This window comes from Panthera onca, chromosome D1 (assembly GCF_046562875.1).
Source record: "Panthera onca isolate mPanOnc1 chromosome D1, mPanOnc1 haplotype 2, whole genome shotgun sequence".
In the NCBI taxonomy this organism is placed as follows: Eukaryota; Metazoa; Chordata; class Mammalia; order Carnivora; family Felidae; genus Panthera; species Panthera onca.
This window is the reverse complement of record NC_138348.1, coordinates 84,842,673-84,865,268: the sequence shown is the minus strand read 5'-3', so window position 1 is coordinate 84,865,268 and position 22,596 is coordinate 84,842,673. Positions and strand designations below refer to the sequence as shown.

Below are 22,596 nucleotides of genomic sequence, written 5' to 3'. Positions count from 1 at the left end.
TTAAGTTTATTTATTTATTGAGATAAATAAATCTCAATAGAGAGAGAGACAGCACATGCTCACAAGCTGGGGAGGGGCAGAGAGAGAGAGAGAGGAAGAGAGAGAATCCTAAGCAAGGGCTTGATACCATGATCAAGAGATCATGACCTGAGCTAAAATCAAGAGCTGGACGCTAAATTCAGGCACCCCAATTGTATCTTGTTTTTGTGGTGAACTCTAACCATATTTTTAACCACAACTATCTTTAAGTTTTTCATTATTTTATAGACATTTTTTGTTCTATTCTGATGTTTTCACAAAAGTGTTCCTGCAAAAGCACTTCATCTTCAAAGAGATTTATGGAAAACACCCCTAGAAGTACTCTAAAATGCAGGCTTCTGATAACTTCAAGATCATAACATGAAACTGGGAAAGAGTTTCTAAAACTTTGATGGAAAACTGATTGATTCATAAAGCTAACCCAAGATGAAGCAAAACAAGAATTAATTACATAAGACTGAGTGAACTGTTAAAGATGATTATAATTTTTATGACTTCATTTGAAACATTGCTGGTTCTTTAATGTTTTGTTTTCAGATTTAAAGGACCCTTTTTTGTCCTCTTTTTTAAGCTATAACTTAATTTGGTAAAGTGTATCTTTGTTACAAAGGTTGAAACATTTATCTTTTTCTCCCTACCTGATCCCTCCAGAATTCAGAAACTCTTATTAAATATTCTTGATTTTAATGACAATATACGTATTTGCATAACTTCAATTAAGAATCTGTTCTCCTTGTAACAGGACACGATTGGACAAGTCCTTGGCTTGGCTTCTTAGCCTCAAGAGGCTTTTGAAAGTTTAATCTGAGATTCCTTACGAAAATCTCTAGCAAAGCAGATTTAAAAGAACCTATATGATCAATTGTTATTCTTGCTACACTTGAGTAAATAATCAGGCCAAGCTTACTGAAACTAGACTTAATTTGCAAACCAGTCATATGGTGGTTGTCTTTGATAGAAATCGGGGTGATTATAGAGAAAAAATTATGTTTCAGTAGTACACCTTTGTGGATCAGATCCAATGCTGTTAACTGTCCTTGAGGTCTTGTTTTTCTGCCTGTAAACTGGACTGGATCCTCAATTCTTCTAGTTTCCTCACATATTTGGCTAGAACTCTCCAAACTGGCATTTCCAATTCTCTCCCGCTCTTTTGACTTGGAATCACTATGAAACCAACACTGCCCTTTTCCCAAAGCCATGCAAGCTAAAGCTGGACAACTTGCTATAAACTTCAGAGAAGTCACCACAACAGTTCACGTGTGGACAGCCTTTGTGACTATTGCTGTGTGGCCATTCAGAAAGATCACCATTCACACTACACACTAGGAAAATCTTTGCGATGGTCACTGTTTGTCCTCACTCTAAAGATGCCTAGAACACAACATTTAGATTTCTCAACTGGATGTTCTCAAAACTCAGAAACTTAATTTATAATTTGCTCCAAATATTAACCTTAGTTTTCTTTTGTTCCTATAGAAATGCTTCTCATTAAATTGCCTGTTGCTCACATTACATAGAGGCCTAATTTAGATGGGAGCTCACGCGCAACATCACCTCCTGAAATAAAACATCCTCATATTCATCCTGTCCTAAGTACTAATATGTGAAAATACATGCTTGCTGATATATCATGGCTGTGCCTATGTAAGTAACTTTTAAAAAACTACGACCGGTGTACCGGGGTGGCCCAGTTGGTTAAGCATCTGACTTTAGATTTCGGCTCAGATTATTATCTCACATTTCGTGAAATCAAGCCCTGCATCAGGCTCTGTGTTGATACCACAGAGCTTGCTTAGGATTCTCTCTCTACCCCTCCCCCACTCATGTTCTTTCTCCCTCTCTCTCAAAACAAATAAAAAATAAAAATAAAAAAATAAAAATAAAAATTTCCTACAACCCATTCAAGTTATTTTGTTGGTTAAATCTTGGCTCCTGGGACTCTCAGCTCCAGAAAATTTTTCAGCCTTTGGCTATTGTCTCCTTATAGTCATCATATTGACCTCCCAGTGCATTGTATACTCTTGAGGGTTTTAAATGTCTGTCAGCAGTCACTCACATATCATATGGTATCCATCAGTATCAGACAACTGCATGAAATCAACAATAACCATATAAATGATGAAGATAGTGACTCTATAACCCTCTAGCCCTACGACTCAACTAATGGAAACAGTGAATATGTGATTCTTGGGTCTGACTACACCATCAGTGGTAACAAGAATAACACTACAGTGGTAAAGGAGGAATTGTTGAAATCAAAAACAACAGAGACCAGCCTTGAAAATTCCCTGAGCAGACAAAACTAGTTTAGTCATACAAACAAAGCTTAATTGAGCTTATTTTTGCAAGACTAATTTGACCTGGGTCATTTCTCGCTTATGCCTCTGGAAATCATAAGCAAAACTTAAACTGGTTCCCAAGCTTAATGTGATATAACCACTAACCAATTCTCTATAATTTAAGAAAAGTATAATATTGTAACCAATCACTGTGAAGAAAAAAGTCACTGCCTTCTCACTCTATAAGCTGTTTTCTAACAATACACTCCTAAACTTCATTCCATGCTCTGGTTTGAGTGGTCCCACTTTGCAAACTGTCTTTTTGGCATATGCACAATAAACGTTTACTAATTCCTACTTCAGTGATTCATTGGTTTTACTTCTGTAACTTATGATCTTGGACAATACAAAGAGAACTCCTAGAGTCAAAGACAAACCGGCAGTGTTCCAGGAAGCCATTTCTCCTACAGCCAACCTTTCATGTCTGGGCAGCTTTAGGGGAGACCTAGAGTTGAGAGAATAGGAGGGAGCTGGGCTCATATTCAGGGAGTCATGACCAAGTGGCTAAAATGCATAGGATCCCTCACCAAGTGTCCTTCTTTGGGGGAATTCTTCTGCCTTTTTGCCAAACACAGCTGTATGAGTGGTAGATCCCCCTGTAATTGTTCTCTATGTACCCCGATCACAAAGGATGGGGTGAGGACTTACTCCTAGCAATGAAGCAAGCATCCAGATAGGGACTGTAAGGCCAAAGGTAAGCTTCATGGAAAGATACAAATGGAGAGAGAAAGAGACCCACAAGAAGAGGAAGTCTGTAAAAACTGCATTATGCCTATCCTTTCTTTCCATCTTTGTGTTCCTTGAGAGGCCTCTGTGTTCAGTACGAAGCAGAAATAGCAACACCAAAAGATCACCCCTGAAGCTATTAATCACTATAGGAACCATCATCCAAGTAAACTTTATAAAGATGTTTTCATAACCAGGGTTCATTTCTGGGGGGACCTCCTTACACCCTAGCAAGGTTTCACTCAGGGAAGGAAGCACACAATTTACACATCAGAGTGCAGACAGTGATTGGAGGTGAGGGGAATGGGCCATGGAAACATGCAACCTTTAGTAATACAGACAGGGTCTGAGTTAGCCCAGGTCCCAGAACATAACAAACAAATAGGCTTGCATTCCAGTGGGGTGATTTACACTACACTGAATCAAATCAAGCTCTACCGAGCACCTACTAAAGTGAACAAAGTGAACAAAACCTAGATATTGCCCTAAGGAATCTTACAATCTAGCAAGTCTGGCAGACCCATTACCAAAAAAAAAAAGGAACTATTTAAAAATATAATATGGGGTGCCTGGGTGGCTCAGTTGGTTGAGCATCCGACTTTGGCTCAGGTCATGATCTCACGGTTGGTTGTTTTGAGCCCCACATCAAGCTCTATGCTGACAGCTTGGAGCCTGGAGCTTGCTTCAGATTCTGTGTCTCCCTCTCTCTCTGCCCCTCCCCTGCTTGTGCTCTGTCTCTCTCAAAAATAAACAAACATTAAGAAAATTTAAAAATATACATAATGTAAAAAATGTGCTAAATACAGATATACACAGCAAGATGTAGAAATAAACTTGATCTTTGTTGACAAGCTGGGAGCAAGTAAACAAGAGGAAACATTTGAGCTGGTCTTAAAGGGCAAGTGCAGAGTTCAGAACAGAAAATGGAGGTAGGAAGGGTATTTCAGCCTGAAGCATAGAAGATCCACAGAGTTGTAGGAGAGAGGAATAGGCTAGCAGTGAGGCCCATAGATGTGTTGGAGAAGCAGGGTCTGCACCTGTCTGGGATGGGTCATCAATCTTTCCTGCTGGGTGCAGAGGCACAGATCAAGTGAGCTCTGAAGATCGAGCCTCATCATCTAAAATCACTCTTGGAGGGGTGCCTGGGTGGCTCGGTTAAGCATCCAACTTCGTTCGGTTCAGGTCATGATCTCACGGTTTGTGAGTTCAAGCCCTGCATCAGGCTCTGTGTTGGCAGCTTGGAGCCTGGAGCCTGCTTCAGATTCTGTGTCTCCTTCTCTCTCTGCCCCTCCCCAGCTTGTGCTCTGTCTCTATGTCTCTCAAAAAATAAATAAATGTAAAATCACTCTTGGAAGTCCAGAGATGCACAAACATCATGAAGAGAATTACACACATGCCCATAACTGCTTTTGGAGGAAGCAAATAAATTAGTTGTCCAAACTGAACTTCCTGGTGCAAACCCTCAGGGTTCCTGGGGTAGAAACCAGAAGGAGTCTCAGATTTGGGGATTTGGTAGAGAGGCAGCCTCAACCTGGCTTTATCCTCTCCTATTGCGGAAATGAAAACGATGTTTTTTCACCCATCGGGAACTTGACAACATTCCCTCTGAGCCTTTTCTCCACCCTTTCAAAGCACAGGGTGAGTGGTGCCTAGATAGAAACATAGCTTTTTTGATTTAAAAAAGTCCCCAGAGAGGTGGAGGCAGGAAAAGGCCATCGCTTCAGAGTCATACTGTTATAGTCACATTTATGGGGCCACTTTGTAAGGGTGCAGGGTGCTTTTCAAAGGTGTACATACACTTGCTCTGTTCCTGCCATGTAGATGTTATTATTCCCATTTTACCCATGAGCCCAGGGCCACACAGTCAATCCAAGGTTTGATTCCCTCAACACAATTTATCGAACCACAATTCTATGTGGTTCTCAAGGCCAAGCCCCTGGGATCTGCTACCCAAACCCAGCATGGGAGAAGAGAGCAGGCAGGTCTCAGAGGACTGGACAGAGCAAAGAACAGGCAGACATCAAAGTCTTGCCAGGCCCTTAAAGCAGGAGGGAGAGAAGGGATCAGCCATGTCACAACATCCATCCATACTCCACTGATTTGGCCAGGACCAATTCTGGGTGCAGGTGCTTCAACAGTCCCATTTTCCAGAGAGGTAAGCTTGGGCCTAGATACACTGAATGATTTGCCTGAACGCTTGCCCTTCTGAACTCTGGAGAAAAGGAGTACAGGGAGAGGTCGGGGTAGGTGACACCACTGAACACCAGCTCTGCTAGGCAATGCTCAGGAGACTTCACACACATTGTCCCATGACACACATCTAGTGTCACACCAGCACTGAGAGGATACTCTTACAGCTGGCAAAAACCCAAGTCTAGAGAAGTGAGATGGCTCAACCATGCTGACACAGCTGGTGCCCAGCAATGGACACAGGGCTGCTGCCTCCATCCTCTTCTCTTGCCCCTTCCCCGTAGCTTCACAGACAGTCGACCAAGGGTCCTAAGAAAATGGAGTGAAAACAGTGCAAACACAAAGAAAAGCATCCTTTTTACTCCTTTTGCTTCACAAGGCATTATTTGATGCTGACAATAGGAGAGCAGGGAAACAAAATGCACACACACACACCCACACACCCTTCAGGAAGGACTCAGAACAAGCTAGAAACCAAGAGATCCTAGGTGAGAAAGATTAAAGAGAAGGGATCAAGGGAAGGGGAGGAGTATTTCATGGGCTCAAGTTGAATAAGATTACTGACATACCCAATTTTCTGGGACTTGTTTCTCTCTCTGCTTATTTCCCTTTTGTTAATTCTCTTGGACAAAGCAGAAGAAGCAGCCCTGAGATGACACAGGGGTAATTGGCAAAAGGAGCCCCCAAAGACCAGGTGAAGTAAGCAGCTGAAGTGAGTAGAATGTTCTGCTGGTGCTGACCCTGGAGTTCCCAAGCTCTCCTTATTAAGAAATGGCAGTGGTTTTTATCCCTGTGCATCTCAACACATGGCCTGAGGACAGCTGTCTCAGAATCACCTGCGTGGATCTGATAAAAATGCAAGTTCCTGGGTTCTGTTCAAAGCCTACCCTTTAAAATAAATCAGGTGGCGCTCAGAAATCTCCATCTTTTTTTTTTTTTTTTTTTTTTTTGCGTTACTTTATTTTTTTTTTATTTTTTTTTTTTATTTTTTAATATATGAAATTTACTGTCAAATTGGTTTCCATACAACACCCAGTGCTCATCCCAAAAGGTGCCCTCCTCAATACCCATCACCCACCCTGCCCTCCCTCCCACCCCCCATCAACCCTCAGTTTGTTCTCTTTTTAACAGTCTCTTATGCTTTGGCTCTCTCCCACTCTAACCTCTTTTTTTTTTTTTTTTTTCCTTCCCCTCCCCCATGGGTTTCTGTTATGTTTCTCAGGATCCACATAAGAGTGAAACCATATGGTATCTGTCTTTCTCTGTATGGCTTATTTCACTTAGCATCACACTCTCCAGTTCCATCCATGTTGCTACAAAAGGCCATATTTCATTTTTTCTCATTGCCATGTAGTATTCCATTGTGTATATAAACCACAATTTCTTTATCCATTCATCAGGTGATGGACATTTAGGCTCTTTCCATAATTTGGCTATTGTTGAGAGTGCCGCTATAAACATTGGGGTACAGGTGCCCCTATGCATCAGTACTCCTGTATCCCTTGGATAAATTCCTAGCAGTGCTATTGCTGGGTCATAGGGTAGGTCTATTTTTAATTTTCTGAGGAACCTCCACACTGCTTTCCAGAGCGGCTGCACCAATTTGCATTCCCACCAACAGTGCAAGAGGGTTCCTGTTTCTCCACATCCTCTCCAGCATCTATAGTGTCCTGATTTCTTCATTTTGGCCACTCTGACTGGCGTGAGGTGGTATCTGAGTGTGGTTTTGATTTGTATTTCCCTGATAAGGAGCGACGTTGAACATCTTTTCATGTGCCTGTTGGCCATCCGGATGTCTTCTTTAGAGAAGTGTCTATTCATGTTTTCTGCCCATTTCTTCACTGGGTTATTTGTTTTTCGGGTGTGGAGTTTGATGAGCTCTTTATATATTTTGGATACTAGCCCTTTGTCCGATGTGTCATTTGCAAATATCTTTTCCCATTCCGTTGGTTGCCTTTTAGTTTTGTTGGTTGTTTCCTTTGCTGTGCAGAAGCTTTTTATCTTCATAAGGTCCCAGTAATTCACTTTTGCTTTTAATTCCCTTGCCTTTGGGGATGTGCCGAGTAAGAGATTGCTACGGCTGAGGTCAGAGAGGTCTTTTCCTGCTTTCTCCTCTAAGGTTTTGATGGTTTCCTGTCTCACATTCAGGTCCTTTATCCATTTTGAGTTTATTTTTATGAATGGTGTGAGAAAGTGGTCTAGTTTCAACCTTCTGCATGTTGCTGTCCAGTTCTCCCAGCACCATTTGTTAAAGAGACTGTCTTTTTTCCATTGGATGTTCTTTCCTGCTTTGTCAAAGATGAGTTGGCCGTACGTTTGTGGGTCTAGTTCTGGGGTTTCTATTCTATTCCATTGGTCTATGTGTCTGTTTTTATGCCAATACCATGCTGTCTTGATGATGACAGCTTTGTAGTAGAGGCTAAAGTCTGGGATTGAGAAATCTCCATCTTTAACAAGTGCCACCATGCTTTGGTGGGACTCGGCTGCCCACCAAACCTGGAGAAGCAGTGCTTTACTTCCAGCTCTGCAGAAAGTGGACTTGGTCCCAAAAAGGGATTCTGAATCCCTAGGACTGATTCACAGTGATTCTCCTTCCTTTGTCCACACATACGCTGCATACTCTCCCCCTCATTCTACTCCTCCTCGAAGGGCATCCCAGAAGCCCCAAGCGGTATGCAGCAAGGGGCTGCCGCTCTGTAGAGTGGCCAAGTGACTGCATTCCCCAGGCCTCTGCCTGCAGTTGGGGAGCAAGGCTCTTTCTACCCTGAAAACTAAGGCTACAGCCCTCTGCTTGCTCCCAAACCAGGCAGCCCTGAGTGGGCAGAGGAGCTTGCCCCACCAGGAGGACACACACAGGAGCCAAGTGCAGGTGCACCGGTGCAACGGAGCACCGGTGGCAGGGTTTGTGGTGCACACGGGGCACACAGCTGAGAAATCCGCAGCTTGGGGTTGAATGGGAGGGGGAGGCACCATCTAGGGACCAGCAGCTGGCAACACTGGATCAACAGCATCACCTGCTGGCCACCACATGCCACACCCTCCCCCCTCCTGACCCAGGCCACGGAGGGGCTGCTCTCCTCAAAACTTAGGGTAGCCTGGGGTCAGAGGAAGCAGTGCCTTTTCTCAGTTGGCACAAGATCCAGAGACACTTCCCAGAGTGTGAGGGGAGTCACGGAGTCCAGCCCGTCCCCAAGGGACCATGTCCTGAGAGTCTGCAGAGCTGGGTCTTGGTTGTTCTAGGCAAACTTTGCCTCTCTTGAAGAGGTGCAATCCCTGACCTGACTGAGTGTAGATCTCCAACATACAGCCTCACGCACTGGGCTGTGAGTTTTATTTTCACTGTTTGTCTGTATTCCCCCAGCATCTTTAGATGCACCCAGAATCTTTCAACTTCCAATATCAGCTCCTACAGACCAGGGACTGAGTATTCTTTCACAGAGTGACTAGATCACCACCTCTCACTGCAAAGTGCTGAGGAGAGTATTTTATGAATGTAAAGAATAATAGCCAACCATCCATCACCGTCAGAAAGGGGTTGAACCAGGATGGATGGCTCTTCCTGGAGATAATCACCATCATGGCCACCACGTTTTGACAGTTGACAGTTTCCCAAGTGCCAGGCACATGCCGCACACTTGACAGGGGTGATCTCACTTGATCTTCCCAAAAATTCAAGGAAACTGTGTCACAGAGAGGTTAAGAAACTTGCTCAAGGGCACACAGCCTCTAAACAGTAGAGCCTGGATTCCGGTGCAAGCAATCTTAGCATTTGTTCTCAGCAGTTATGCTATATTGCCTACAAAAAAACAAAAAACAAACAAACAAACAAAAAACATGTGCACACACATTTAGTAAATGCATCCTCTTTATCAAAATATGCCACATGTAGTTTCTCACCAGGCCTTCCATGCATCCCACTTATAAGGCAGGCACTACTATAGCTGCTGGTCTCCTTGTAATGGCCTCTCACCGACCAAACCACTTCTCAGGGACCCATTCCTTCATCTGCAAGACTTCCAGGCCCACCCACAGAAAGGTGTCTTAGGAAGGGCACCGCAAATGAGGTCCCCCAGCAATGGTGGCGGAGGCCCCTGAACCAAGGTGCACACTAAGAAAATATTAACACAAATCTTGGAGGCCCAGACTGGGCACCAGAGACCCACGCAGCCACATATTCCTTCCATCAGTATTCACTGAGCACCTATATCAGACACTCAGTAGGGGGTAGAGGCACACACCATCCCCTGCAGGTGCACACTGTGAAGGAGCCCATCAGTAAGGAAACAAATTGGTCAGTAACCACAGTCAATGGTTATGCCCAAAGAGTTGTTCACAAGCTGCTGGTTTGGACCTTCTCCACTAACCAGCTGCTGCCTTTGCTATCATCCCCTCAAAGTCCCACCACCGCCTCCCTCACTCCAACAAAACCCACTCATGGGGACTTCTGGCTGCAAGCCTTGGTCTCCACACTCCTTGAGAAAACCCAAGTGCACTTCCTCCTGCCGTGCTGCAGGATCCCCAGGTCCCACGAACAGAACACTGGAGGAGGAGTAGGGATAGGAGTTGAACAGGAGTGAGGCAAGCGAAGTAGACGGGAGGCAGTGGAGGGGGGAGAGGTCGAGGTGGAAAGGAGTTGAAGGGATTGAGCGGGAAGGAGAGAGGCAGGGTAAAGTGGGATGCGGCAGGAGAAGCGGGGAGACAGAGGAGGGAGAAGGAGGGAAGCAGGGAGGGGTGGGGAGAGGGGCAGAAGGGCGGCAAAGGGAAGGGGTATGAGGCAGGGGGAAGGGAGCAAAGTAGGGTTAACGGGGAATGAGGCAGTGGGGAAGACAGCAAGGCAGAGGAAGGGGGCAAGGGAGGGGGAGAGGTGAAGGGGGAGCAAGGGAGAGAGGGAGAGACTGGGGGCAGACGTTGAAGCAGGGGGAGAGGGGAGACAGGGCACAAGTCAAGGCGGGAGTGGGGGCGGGGGAGACAGGTGGAAGGGCCAAGGCTTGCCGAGCGTGAGGCAGGGGCTAGGGGTGAGGCTGGAGAGAGGACCGGCAGCGCCCCCTGCCGCCTGCGGCCGCCCCGCTGGCTCAGTTCCGCCTGGCTGGGAGCAAAGTTTCCCAAGCTCACCCAGAGCAGCTGCTGCTCTCCCCTGCCTTTGTTTTCCCCTCTCAGGATGCGAAATGAATTTCGAGCATCGCTGCCGAGCCTGCCAAGTAATTGGAAAGCATGTCGAACACTGCGTCTGGTGGCTCTGCGAAGGTCTCCTGGTCGGCCCCCACCCTTCCAGGACGTGGCGGAGGCAGGCGGGCGGGGTTGGGGGGGGGGGGAGGGGATGGGCACAGGTGGCCGAGCACCTGGGGAGGGAAGGTAAACATAAGCAGAACCAGTCCCTGTGGTGCGAGGGGCCACACGTTAGCATCCTCAGCTAAGTCACCCAGAAGGGGCCTGGGCCAGGCCAGGTCCCTGTTTTGTCTTCTGGACTGCACCCTCCCTACTCCACACCTGCAGCCATATCGTGGTGTTTAGTCCCAGAGTCTGAGGAAGGTGCCTGCAGGAGCTGGAGCCTGGGTTCCTCTGTTAAATGGAAAACTACAGAAGTCACTTACAGTCCCTAAACCGGGATTTGAACCTATCTAATTGCAGTTCAACCTCCCTCCGAAATGCTGTCTTAACCAGTCAGTCAGGAATTTTCTTATCAGTGCCTTTGAAGTAATCTGCCACCTGGACCCTCTCCAACCGCCCCCCCGCCCAAAGATGATGAGGCAGCCTGCAAGATAGAACCCCCTCCCTGCTCTCCCCCTAACCGGGCTCAACCTGACTAGGAAACAATCCTTTTCTTTCCCTAATAATTTTATCGCCCCACTCCCTTTCCTATAAAAACCTTCCATTTTGCACAGCTCCTGGGAAGCTCCTCTCTACTAGCTAGGTGGTAGGCTACCCAATGGTTTAATAAAGACAATTTGATCTTCTAGTTGACTGGGTTGAATTGTTTTTTAACACCTCCCTGCTGTCTCCACTTCTCCTCCCCAGCCCCTCCCCATCTGCTCCTGGGCAGCCCATCTGCCTGGCATTGTCTACTGGGTGCCTTACATTCTCCTCTGGGGATGGACCAGAGCCCCACCCCACCTCTCAGTGGACACCCTCGGACACTGGCTGGGTCTTCATCCTGCATTTCCCCACATTTGGTACTGTTCATTACAGCATGTGGATCCTAAACCCCCTATATGGACCGCATTCTGCATTGACAGACTCAGGAGGTACTGGCTCCTCTCTCCTTTGGTGTCCCAAGCCTCTGCTTTGCAAAGACCAAGTCTGTCCTCTATGAGACACCAGAGGCCCAAGGCTGGGTCTGTGTCACTATCTCTGTCTAGAATTAACAAGTTCCCCGTTAGGACATGACACACTCCTGGATGCTGAGAACAGGCCAACTTCCCCCCACCCCCCGCCACCACCACCACCACCACCAAGAAGTCCCAGGTATAACTTCTACAAGCATCAGCCTAGACCAACCCCCCCACCCACCCACCCACCCCTATCTCCCATGCCCTCCCCTCACAGAAAGATCCATGACCCACAAAGCCTTTATTAGCTCTTTCAGCTCCATTTAACTACACAAATGGCTTGGTCACAGCTGACTGATCCCAAATTTGCCAGTGATTTTCTTTTAATTTACCATGGCTCAGTCCCCCTGTAATACAGGTAGAGGAGGCATATTTGTTCCCAAACTCCCCTCCTGGGGTTAATCATGCACAGAACAAAACTCCATTTGAGCCACTTAATGATTTCATTTCCACCCTAGGTTTGAAGGAGCTCTGGCTATAATACTAATGTAGGTCCCTCTTTCCCCAAACTCCAGATGTTTGTATGTGAGAGAGCTGTGGGGGCTTGTGAGCTCCTTAACCATTACCTCCCAAGTCAGAGCCCAAAACTGTAGGTCTCCTTTTCTTTCTGAGTGCAGTGGGCTCCCCTCTTTTCCAAGTGCCTAAAGCTGGAACCCTATGTACCTCTCCTCTCTACAGAGAAGCCTTGCCTGACCAGCATTGCAGGTTTGGCTCATCTTTTCCTTGGCGTCTTGCAGCAGGTTTCATGGGCTTATTTTGCACCCACCTGTGGGATCCCCACCTATGCACTACTCAACCTCCCTGCCCACTATTCTCCCCACCATATCCTGCATTCCAAACATTCAGGCCTAGGTCCAATGCCCCAAACATTCTGAATGCCTTGCCATTTGAGTATTCTCTTTGCCTAAAAGAACCCTCCTTCACTACAACAGCTTGGCAAATCCTCTACTTAAATGTCACCTCTGGGAAGTCTGGGAAGGTGCTGGGAAGTCTGCACCTTTTCTCTCAAGCAGAGAAAATCACTCCCTCTTCTGCTTTACCATATATACCCTTTTGGTTCATTTACACACAACATTGAAAATTTGTTTGCATGTCAGCCCCTCCACCACTCTGAGCTCCCTGAGGATATATGACAGAGTATTCATCTGGGTATCTCCATACTCTATCTAGCACAATGCTGGGTGTAAACACTCAATAATTTTTATTTGAATGAATAGCCCCTATATAGTTCATGTATGTGGATGTGAACTGTACCCATCATTAAACTAAGATACTCAAAGGCCTTCCATCTGTTTGGACTTCCCAAATCATGCTAAAATTGAAATCCTGCCACGCACCCACGGTCTGACTCAAAGACCAGTTCACCTTCAGAAAATGATTTTGTGTGGAAATGGCGCCATCTGGTGGTTTCTGGCAAAACAGCCTCGTAGGTGGGAAGTGAAGAGGGCTTTGTCCCTTCACAAAATGCAGCCCTGGCAAGGTAATCACCACTCCTTGCCTTCCCAAGATGATGAGTGAGGGGTTGAGAAGGCAAGGTCACATCCAGGACTGCTGAAAAAGGCCTGCTTACTTCTTGCCTACCTCTATCCTCCTGCAGCTGTCGACTCCCCACTGCAAGCCCAGTTCTGTCTATCCATCATCCACCTGCTTGACATCACCACTGAGATATTCTACAGGGGCCTAAATCATTACCCAAACTTAACTTATCTCCCCCAACCAAGACTCCCCTATCTGAGTAAGTGGCAGTTCCACAGACAGCTGCACCCCCAGGACTTTTCTTCTCCCCAATTCTTCTGGTGCCACACATCACCAAGTCATGTCTGTCCTGTTCAAATCCTTTTGTTCCTCTACATCCCCTCGCCTCCCTAAAGAGACCTCTCCTGAGGTCCCTGCTCCCACCCTGTAGCTCAGCCCGCCTCTACATATGTCATCCCCTTCTTCCTCCAACATTCCTGCATTTTTCATCTTTGCTAAGACAAGGCCCCCAGACCACATGGCCTGGCCCTGGCCCCCTCTCAACAGCTTCCTCTGTGGCCTTTCTTCCTCCTGCTCCCATCCAGCCAGAGTGGCCTTTTGGCATTTTCTCTGTCACATCATACTCTTCTCCTCATCCCAGAGCCCTCTCACCTACCACTGCCTAGCTCTGCTCCTCTGTCCCCTGGCTGCTCAACTCCTACTTTGTCCTTTGCCCTCTGCCTCCCCACTGGGGCAAGCAGGCAAGCAGGCTGGAAGGGAAAGGTGATGGAGAGGGAGAGTGCAGGCATTCCTGACCTCTGGGAGTAGTGGGGCATGGTGGATAAGGACGTGTCCTACCTCCACCTCTCTCCCTTCTACAGTGTCTTACTGGCCAAGGCTCACTACCACAATCAACCAAAATGACCCTTCCCCCAGCTTAGCTGCACAATGGAGTGGTTAAGGGCACTGGATGGCTGTGTGACATCAGGAGAGCTACTTAACCTCTCTGAACTTCCAGTTCTTCGTCTGTGCGATGGGGATGATGATTTTCAAATAATCAAAAATAAATCTGTTTTATTCTCTGATTAGGGCAAGTTCCCATTATATATAGTACTTCTCCTTTATAGTAACTGTGAAAATTGTGACTGTTTAAAACTTATCAAAACCTACCAAAATGAAGTTGAAGAGAGCAGAGAGAGGGTGGGTCCCACTTATTGTTTCATTCCCCAGGCCTAGCCCAGGCCCACACATAGTACAACAGTATGGCTGAGAGAGAAGTTTTGGGAGCCAGAAGCCAGGCCATGTTCTCACACTCTGATGTCACCAAAAGTAACTCAAGATACTCGGTCTTGTGTTGTCTCCTTTCATGTGGTAATAGCATCTATATCAGAGGGCTGCTTGGATAGTACATGGCACACAGTAGGTGCTCAGTCCACGTTAGCAGACACTCAATAAAGACCTGAATAAGACTTGCAATTTCCAGTCTAATACGTAAAGAGCTTGCAATTGTCACTCCCAATCTTACAGTTAGAAAAAAAAGCCGAACAAACCAAAAACCAACAATAGTTCCTAGATCCATCAGAGAATTTAGGTCAAAGGGCAAAATGCTGACCAGAGAATTGGAGAGAGAGACAGGTTATTATGGAGAATTACATCTTAGACACAGTAACCTCTAGGAAACAGCATCAGAGTAGGGAAACTTAAATGTAATTGATGAATTGCTGGTGGCTCAATGTGGACAAGCTTGAGATTTAGTAAGTCCAGGGGCCCAATCTTAAGAGGCCCTCCACTTCTGAGTTTTCCCTCCAGAAGCCCAACCAGGTTCTCACAGTAAAGATCAGAACCCCTCCTTCTTGCCCACCTCAGCAAAGGGAGATGAAAATAGCCATTTTGAAACACGTCCAGAGCATTCTGTTCTCCTTAACAAAGGCCTGTTCTCAAGATAGACTGTTTTTTTCCAGAGCCTACCCTGAGGGAAGGAAAACATCCAACTGTGGCCCTCTCTGGCCTTCCTGCCTCTCCTAACGTGGAGGTGGGGGGAGGGGAAAGGTGAGACGGACACAGCCAGGGGCACAGGCTCCCTAAGAGACTGACACCTGATCAGAGGACCCTAGAACCTTCCCCCTCTCCTCTCAGACCTCACCACCACATCACTAGTCACCTATAGAACAATGGGCAGTGGGGGGGGGGGGGGTAGCGGGGGGGGGGGGGAGGTTCAGCTGAAAGAATTATAAGTCTCAGACCCTTTTTAAGAAAGAACCTCTGGGGAAACCTAACAACAAGGAAGACAAAAGCAAGGGGACAAAAAGAAATGCTAGTCTCTGAAACTACAGCTGCTGGAGAGAGGAAATGCAGCCTAACTCCTAACCAGATAAACATAAAACCTCACACTATCTGTCTGGGCTTCTTTATCTCATGCAGCATATCTGGCTTTCAACAAAAAATTTTGCTATATGATAAAAGGTAAAAAAAATAAATAATAAATAATAAATAATAAAAAAACATACAGCCTGAAGAGACAAGGCAAGCATCAGAACCAGACTCGAATAAGGCAGAGATGTTGGGAGTTGTCAGACTGGGAATTTAAAGCTATGATAAACATGCTAAAGAATCTGATAGAAAAAGTGGACGATACACAAGAATAGATGGGCAATGTAGGCAGAGACAAAGAAAACCCTAAGAAAAATCACAAGGGGATGCCAGGAATAATAAATCCTGTAATAGAAATCAAGAATGTCTTTGATGGACTCATCTGTAGACTAGACAGAACCAAGGAAATAAACATCGAGTTCATAGAAATGCCAACAAAAAGTTCTGTGACTAAAAAGTAAAGATAACAAAAGGAATGGGAAAAAATGGGGGAACAGAATGGGAAAAAAAACTGGGGCAATTATAGAAGGTACAATGTATGCATAATGAGAATACCAGGAGGAGAAAACTGAAGAGAACAGAAAAAAAATGGTCAAAGTAATAGTAGTTGAAAATTTTGCAATGGTGGACCCCATACAACAGATCCAGGAAGCTCAGAAAACCAAGCAGGGTAAACATTCAAAACTCTACACCTACACCTACTCTACACCTACCCTACTCTACACCTCAGCATAGTATATTCAGACTGCAGAAAATCAAAGACACGGAAAAAAAATTCTTGAAGCCTGAGTAGGAAAAAATCCTTACCTAAAGAGGAGCAAAGATAAAAATTCCATGTAACATCCATTCTTAAGCCATGCAAGCAAGAAGAGAGTGGGGCATGTATTTAAAGTGTTAAAGACAAAAAAAAAAACCCTAGAATTTTATGTCCCTCAAAATTGTCCTTCATGAGTGAGGTAGAAATACCTTCTCAAACAAAACTCAAGGCAAATTGTCTCCAGTAGACCTGCCTTACAAGAACTATTAAAAGTTCTTCAGAAAGGGAAAGGAATAAGTCAGAAACTTGGATCTACATAAAGATGGGAAGAGAGCTAGAGAAGAAATAAAGATAAAATAAATACTTGAGTGAAACAAACAAGGCACACTTCCCCCAGAAGTCCTCCTGTCCTGGCCTAGCCCAGCACCCTTCTAGTGTTCCAGGAGCACCCCACATGGCCTGCTGACACAGCTCTGTTCTGGCCTGTCATCTGCCTCCACAAAAAGCTGCAAGCTGTGAGTCCCCAGAGCCAAGCCCATGAGGTGCTCAGAGCCTGATGAATGAATGGATGGCAAAGCACTCACACCAGAGACCAGGACAGTGATTAAATACCATGTCTCTTTATTAGCAGTTCAGCGGGAAGATTCCAGTGCTGCACTGTCACAAGGAAAGGCTCACCCACCAGATTCTGCCCAGGTGTAGTCGCTTCTCAGGTCAAGGGGTAATAGACGTTCTTCTGACACAGGCTGTTCCTTGACCCTAAAGGACATGAACCTGGGAAGCAGAGGATTGCATCAGAGAAATGCAGGGGTGCATCACAGATATGCAGGATGGCTACAGGGCTTGATGATCATGCCTCCAAAGCCCACAACCCCAACATTCATTGAGGTGCACCTAGAGCAGAAAAACCCATGGAGGGAAAGGACGATAGTGTATCAGACAAAGCTGGGGTTGAAACTTGGCTTTCTTCAAACTTTAAACTTTCCATTTGAATTGACCTATTTTGAAAATACAAATTGAAATCTGCTTCTTCAAACTTCAGAAGACCCTGAAAGCACCCCAGATTCCTCATCTCTTTAATATGAGTAAACAATTGACATGGCACATCATGTCATTTACTAAATGCTGGAAGCCATTGTCCTCAAGGCAATGTTCTAAAGTCTGAAAAAATTGAGGCACATGGTGTTGGACTAAAAGCCAGTATCCTGTGCCATCTGTATAGTGGGTTTGAACAATGCCCTCCTCTTAAGGTTCTTTTGGATCAGATGAGAAATCTTGACAATGCCTTGTGCTGAAGCTGGTATACGATAAGAATTCCATAAATGCCAGTGCTATATCTCCATAGCCTTCCTTGAAAGTATGTTGGGGTTCTACTGTGTTTAAATCACTCCTTCAGTCCCCTATGACATCCAGTTCAGTCTTCACACCTGACAGGGGTGCAGTAACCTTTTCCTGAATGGATGGCCTCTGTAGTGCATCGACTGTGCCTTCCACCTACCAGAGCCATGTAAATGGCCACTATTATGACCACAGGTACCAAATGCAGGCCAAGAAGCCATGGGACCCAAAGCCAAGTCCCAACTGGTGGAAGGGTCAAAACATATATGCCCTCACTCCTGACCCCAGTGCTCTGTGACCTTGTGGTTCAAGTAGGGTCAGTAGACCAACAGCAGCAATGCCTTGGGGTGTTAAAAATGCAGAGCAGCAGGCCCTCTGACAACCTACTAACACAAGATCCCCAGGTGGTCCCTTACCTGTTCCAGGCTTAGAAGCACTCACTGTGACACCACAGCTAAAAGTGTCAGAGAGGTCAAATCTGAACTTGACTTCAAGTCCTTTCAGAAGCTTTAGAAAGGCATTACAGAAGCCTAAGGTAACTTCACCACCACTCCCACTGGCCCCAAGTGTAGGCCTCCTCACCAAAATGAAAAGCTAAACTTTATAATCAAACTTCCACCCAGGACCCTGTCTCACACCCAGGACAGCATCTTTTCCTCACCTGTTGGCCCTCTCACCTGTAGCTCTCAGCAGTCTGCATAGGAAGTTCTGTTGTGAATCTCCTGAGATGATTCATCCGTAAGATTGCATAGGCTGCAGATGAAGAACACGGCAAAGGGGAGGCTGCCAGATGGCAAAGCTTACCCAGAGTGCACATCCAGATCATGGCGTGGAGCTGAGATGCCCACACAGCCCATGCGTCAGCCATTGCCCCATTCGGGTCCTGGAGCAAAGTCCCACAAAGAGACACTCAGCCAAGAAGGGCTTCAGGCATCGCCATGGAACCCAGGTGTGGTCTGGAGCCAGGGAGACCCACAGAGGAGAGGCTAACAGCCACCCCCAATTGCCACTTGCCCCCAGTTAGGAGTACAAATCAACTTGTCCCAAATGGCTTACCTTCGTCTCACCTGCTCTATTCGGTCTCGCATAACATCCTCCCTCACCTCACTTGGCACTTGGAAGATACGGGTATGGCTGAAAAACACCATTCAAACATTTGGAGTTCCTGAGTTTCTTTATCACTAAGTATAGTGAATGAGTTGGAATCATATAAACAATATTCTGTCACCATGAAATTTTGATCTTGTCCTTCACTCCTCTTTCATGAGGCACACAAGGGTTGTTTTGTTTTGTTTTACTATCAAGTACCCCTGAGCCACTCAATAATCCTGGGTAGGTAGCAAATGGTCCTAGGGAAAGTCGAAGAAACAGAAAGTTTAAGTGCCTTTAGTAGAGTTGCACAGCAGGTGAGTAACCTTGTAAGACATGGAATTCACTCCTTCTGAATTCCTCTCCAACTTTCTTATCAGCTCTTTATGACCTACATTGTGCCATATTCACTATGGTTTAGAGATAATTGTAGAAAATTCTGTCACAAAGAAGCTGCAGACCCTTCATTGCTGCTGTTGTTTTATTTCACCATGCTGACTTGCCTTCCTCTCTGTGGTGCAATTCATGCCCCGCTCAACTCTAATTCTCCCCCCACAAGTCCTTCACTCCAGCAAAACCAGTGTGTCCACTATATCCTCCATTTTTGCATCTATTAAAATTGCCTTGTTCTAGGTGCTCTGGGGCTTTCAATGTGAAGACTTGAAGTCTGGGAGAGATAAATGTGCTCATTTACCACTCACACAAGGTAGAGCTGGGTCAGTGTCCAAAGAGAGGCAAGAGAGGATAAAAGAATTCCAGAGAAGGAAGAGATTACTCCCAACCCAAGGCAGAAAGCAGGAAACCTCAGAGAAGGGGCCACAGCACTGGGCACTGGAGGCCAGATGGAATTGGCTAAGTTGCCAAGGCTTTCGTGATCTCTTGACACACCCCTCATTCCTGCTCCTGTTTTTCCTGTCCCTGCCCAGCTTATGGGTCAGTCCAAGCAAATGTCCTGCTAGAAACCTCTTCTAGCTACTCCAGGCAGCAATGCCTAGAGCTTGTACAAGCTGGGTCTCCCATGCTATGCTCTTATAGATCTTCTTCATGGCTTTTCTGACATTTTCTCTAACATTCGCATACCTTATCCACCTAGTTCACTTTTATCCCTTGGAAACGGGGAACTCCATCTTATTTTCTCTCTCTTTAGAGGTCCTAGCAAACATCTGGTGGTCATCTACCCAATAAATGAGTATCCACTGATGCTTAATGAAGGGATATGTATTCCCTGACTACATATTTACTGAACCTAATAAAATAATACCAAAACTAGTGGATTGTAGGGGAACCAGTCACAGTTTATGGATTAAAAAAAATCCACAGAAAGTCCAGAGTGGAAAAATTATACATGGATAATTGGCTGTAGGTTGTCTCCAAAGCTTTAATCTAGTTATGCCATACAGCTAATGTTTAAAAAATATCTGAAGATGATGTTCATATTATCCAGACCAAGAAATTGCAACATTTACAATTCCATATAGTGCAGCTATGTCAGGCAGGGACAGTCTCCCACATGCACAGCAGTGGTTGTATGCAGTCCCCAACATTTATGATTTTAGAATACGTTTCCCATGCAAAAAGTCTTTCCCAAGGAGGTCTCAAATTCCATTATTTGCTACCCTTCCCTATTACATAATTACTGAGCATTTGAATCCTGTTTTAAAATGCTAATGGCACTGTAAGGGGTAAACAGAGAAAACTGGATATCCCTCAGCAAAAATACATTTCTTGAGAAATATGTCCTCCTTAGTAGAAGTGAACAAAGCTGGTGATGGAGGCAGGGGAAGGAAGAAAAGAGTACAGAAATGAGAGGGGAGCTGTTCCACAGTTTCCAGGAGTACCTGTTTAATCCCACATTTCTTTGGCTGGGAAAAGAGACCCCGAGTGAACCCTAGTCCTGAAGGAAATAGGGACACTCATGCCAGAGAGAATGAGCTGGCTTCCAGGCCCATCTCCCTCCACCTCAGGTCTCAGCCCTTCAGAGCCAAGAGAGGCAGATGCAGGTGGTCTGTGCTCCAGCAGGCACAGCGGGAGGCTGGCAAAGCCACCATAATGTGAAGCACAGAATTCTAGCCTTGGGCACTGAGAAACCTCCTCTCACCTCAGCTGCAGATGAGGGCTCAGGCTTTTGCATTTTAAGAGCTTATTTTCTTTTTGCTCTTTAAAGTACAGCCACTTCTGAACAAATCAAGTGCAAAAGTAACAGAAGTCTAAAATTTATTCAGAAGCATTTAAGAAACGGTGAGCAAGCCCAGTTTTGCAACCCCTCAAGTCATGCTAAAACTTAGGAATGAGCTGGGCTTTCAAGATAGCAAAAATATTCACTTAAGACCCCAAAGACTGAAAAATTTCTCAGCCAAAAAGTCAACATCTCTGGAGAAGAATAGCTGTGAATTTGTGTTGGCCAGGAATACTGAAGGTGGGGCCCTTGTGCCTCCCTCCCCACAACGCGGCTCAGGGCAAATGAGATGTTTTACCTCCATCTTATGAACTGGATTCTCGTTCTTTCCTCCAGGACCTCTTGACTCTGGTTTGCCAACAAATCAGACTTTGAGAGATGGTGCTTCACCTAGGAAACCCAGGTAGGGTGCATGTGACTACTGTCCAGCAAGGACTCCCTGGGAGGGGTGGAACCCAGCCTGGACAAGCTCCACCCACTTGCCCAAGACCCTTTTCAATTGGACATTGTGCATGTCCGCCTATCTGCCCACTCCCCTAGGATGATTGCCTCAAACTCTCAATTACCACATCTCTGGTCACATGTACATCTTGGCCATGCGTGGGAGGGCAGTTGGTCAACATCTTCTCCTTTATGTCCTGGGAAGCCTCTTCTTCAGTCTGAAAGGTGAGTAATTTCCCCTGAAAGTGTTGCTCTGTATCTCTCCTTCCTTCTCCCTGTTTTCCCTACACATGCTGTGTGTCTTCTCCTACACACTCTATCTCTCAAAGTTCCATAGCAAGCTTATCTGTAGAATTCTAGGGGACTCATTAAATCCTTGGCCCTATCCCAAGATACTGCTGAGATGCCCAGTAGCTGGAGGTGACACATCTGAAACTTCTCATCCAGTATCCTTGAGAAGCAGGGTGGGGATAGTGATGATTCCAACACATCTCTGATGAAGACACAAGCCCCAGCATCTTCTAGGAAATTTGGTGAATTAGACACAGTTCTAGGTAAGGTGTTTGGCAATGAATTTGAGTTTCCCAGGTTTAGGAGGAAAGGAGTCCAGATTCCTGCACCCGCTGAGGCCAGCGGTCTAGAATTTGGGGTACCCTGAGTCATAGAGAAATCTTACTCACCTTTTTCAGCCAGTGCTGTACTACAGATACAGCCTCACTTTCTACAACTTCAACGTCCTGTAACAAATTGGTAAGTTAATGCCCTCAGAATACCTAGAGAACCAGCCCTCCTCCTCCATTCTTATTCAAAGTTATGTTATAAGATCTCTTTGGAAGTGCAGTAGGGGGCTCAGAAGGGAGGAGATGGATGAGAAACAATTCCAGGTAGCTATCCCAAGCTCCACCTACCGAACTGATTTTTGGTGGGAAGGGGAACCCTGCACCTTTTCGGGCAAGAATGTACACAATCCATGTTGTAATTATCATCTTTGGACTTATGCCAGGCCTCCTTCTTGGTTCTCTCCTTCCATTGAAACTGCTGAAGAACTCCTCTGGAACAAGGAGGTCATTGACGGGAGGTGCTCACCTGATTGGCTGACCAATGATGATGTGACAATGGCCTCCTTTAATCTCCTGAGTCAAAGTGGAGATGGAAAAAAGAGGTCAGTAAGTATCTGCCTTAGTGATGGCTCAGAAATGGAGAGATGGGGGGATGGAAAGAAAAACAAGATATAACCAATATAAACCTGAAGAAGATCATTATCAAAATATCAAAATTATCAAAATCATAGAGATTTGATTGGGGCAGGGGGGTTATGTCTGGTCACCCTGTTTTGAGCAATGCTGAAGC

At 45.8% G+C, this 22,596-nt stretch overlaps 1 protein-coding gene across 4 annotated transcripts; it reads right to left on the bottom strand.

The window, feature by feature from the left end:
* Positions 1-16,800: 16,800 nt before the first annotated feature.
* On the bottom strand, positions 16,801-22,305 carry SPATA19 (spermatogenesis associated 19). Of its 4 annotated transcripts, none has more exons than XM_060607809.3 (7): positions 22,155-22,305; positions 21,927-21,983; positions 21,372-21,464; positions 21,104-21,195; positions 18,597-18,674; positions 18,202-18,323; positions 16,801-16,976 (listed from the first exon to the last, which is right to left on the bottom strand). In XM_060607809.3, exons 1-6 carry the CDS (start codon positions 22,230-22,232, stop codon positions 18,227-18,229), a joined length of 495 nt encoding a protein of 164 aa, XP_060463792.1. In that variant the 5' UTR covers positions 22,233-22,305; the 3' UTR covers positions 16,801-16,976; positions 18,202-18,226. The 4 variants fall into 4 exon arrangements, with proteins under 4 accessions (XP_060463792.1, XP_060463791.1, XP_060463793.1 ...); XM_060607808.3 differs by having other exon boundaries at positions 18,218-18,323; positions 22,155-22,304; XM_060607810.2 differs by having other exon boundaries at positions 18,218-18,293; positions 22,155-22,301.
* Between the last annotated feature and the right edge of the window lie 291 nt (positions 22,306-22,596).

Excerpts from the sequence above, each read along its gene's own strand:
- SPATA19 (XM_060607809.3), bottom strand. The coding sequence starts at position 22,232 with ATGATAATTACAACATGGATTGTGTACATTCTTGCCCGAAAAGGTGCA. Across the intron at positions 21,465-21,926 it reads TACAGCACTGGCTGAAAAAG|ACTGAAGAAGAGGCTTCCCA; the intron begins GTGAGTAAGATT and ends CTCACCTTTCAG. Across the intron at positions 18,324-18,596 it reads ATAGAGCAGGTGAGACGAAG|CCTCCCCTTTGCCGTGTTCT; the intron begins GTAAGCCATTTG and ends GCCATCTGGCAG.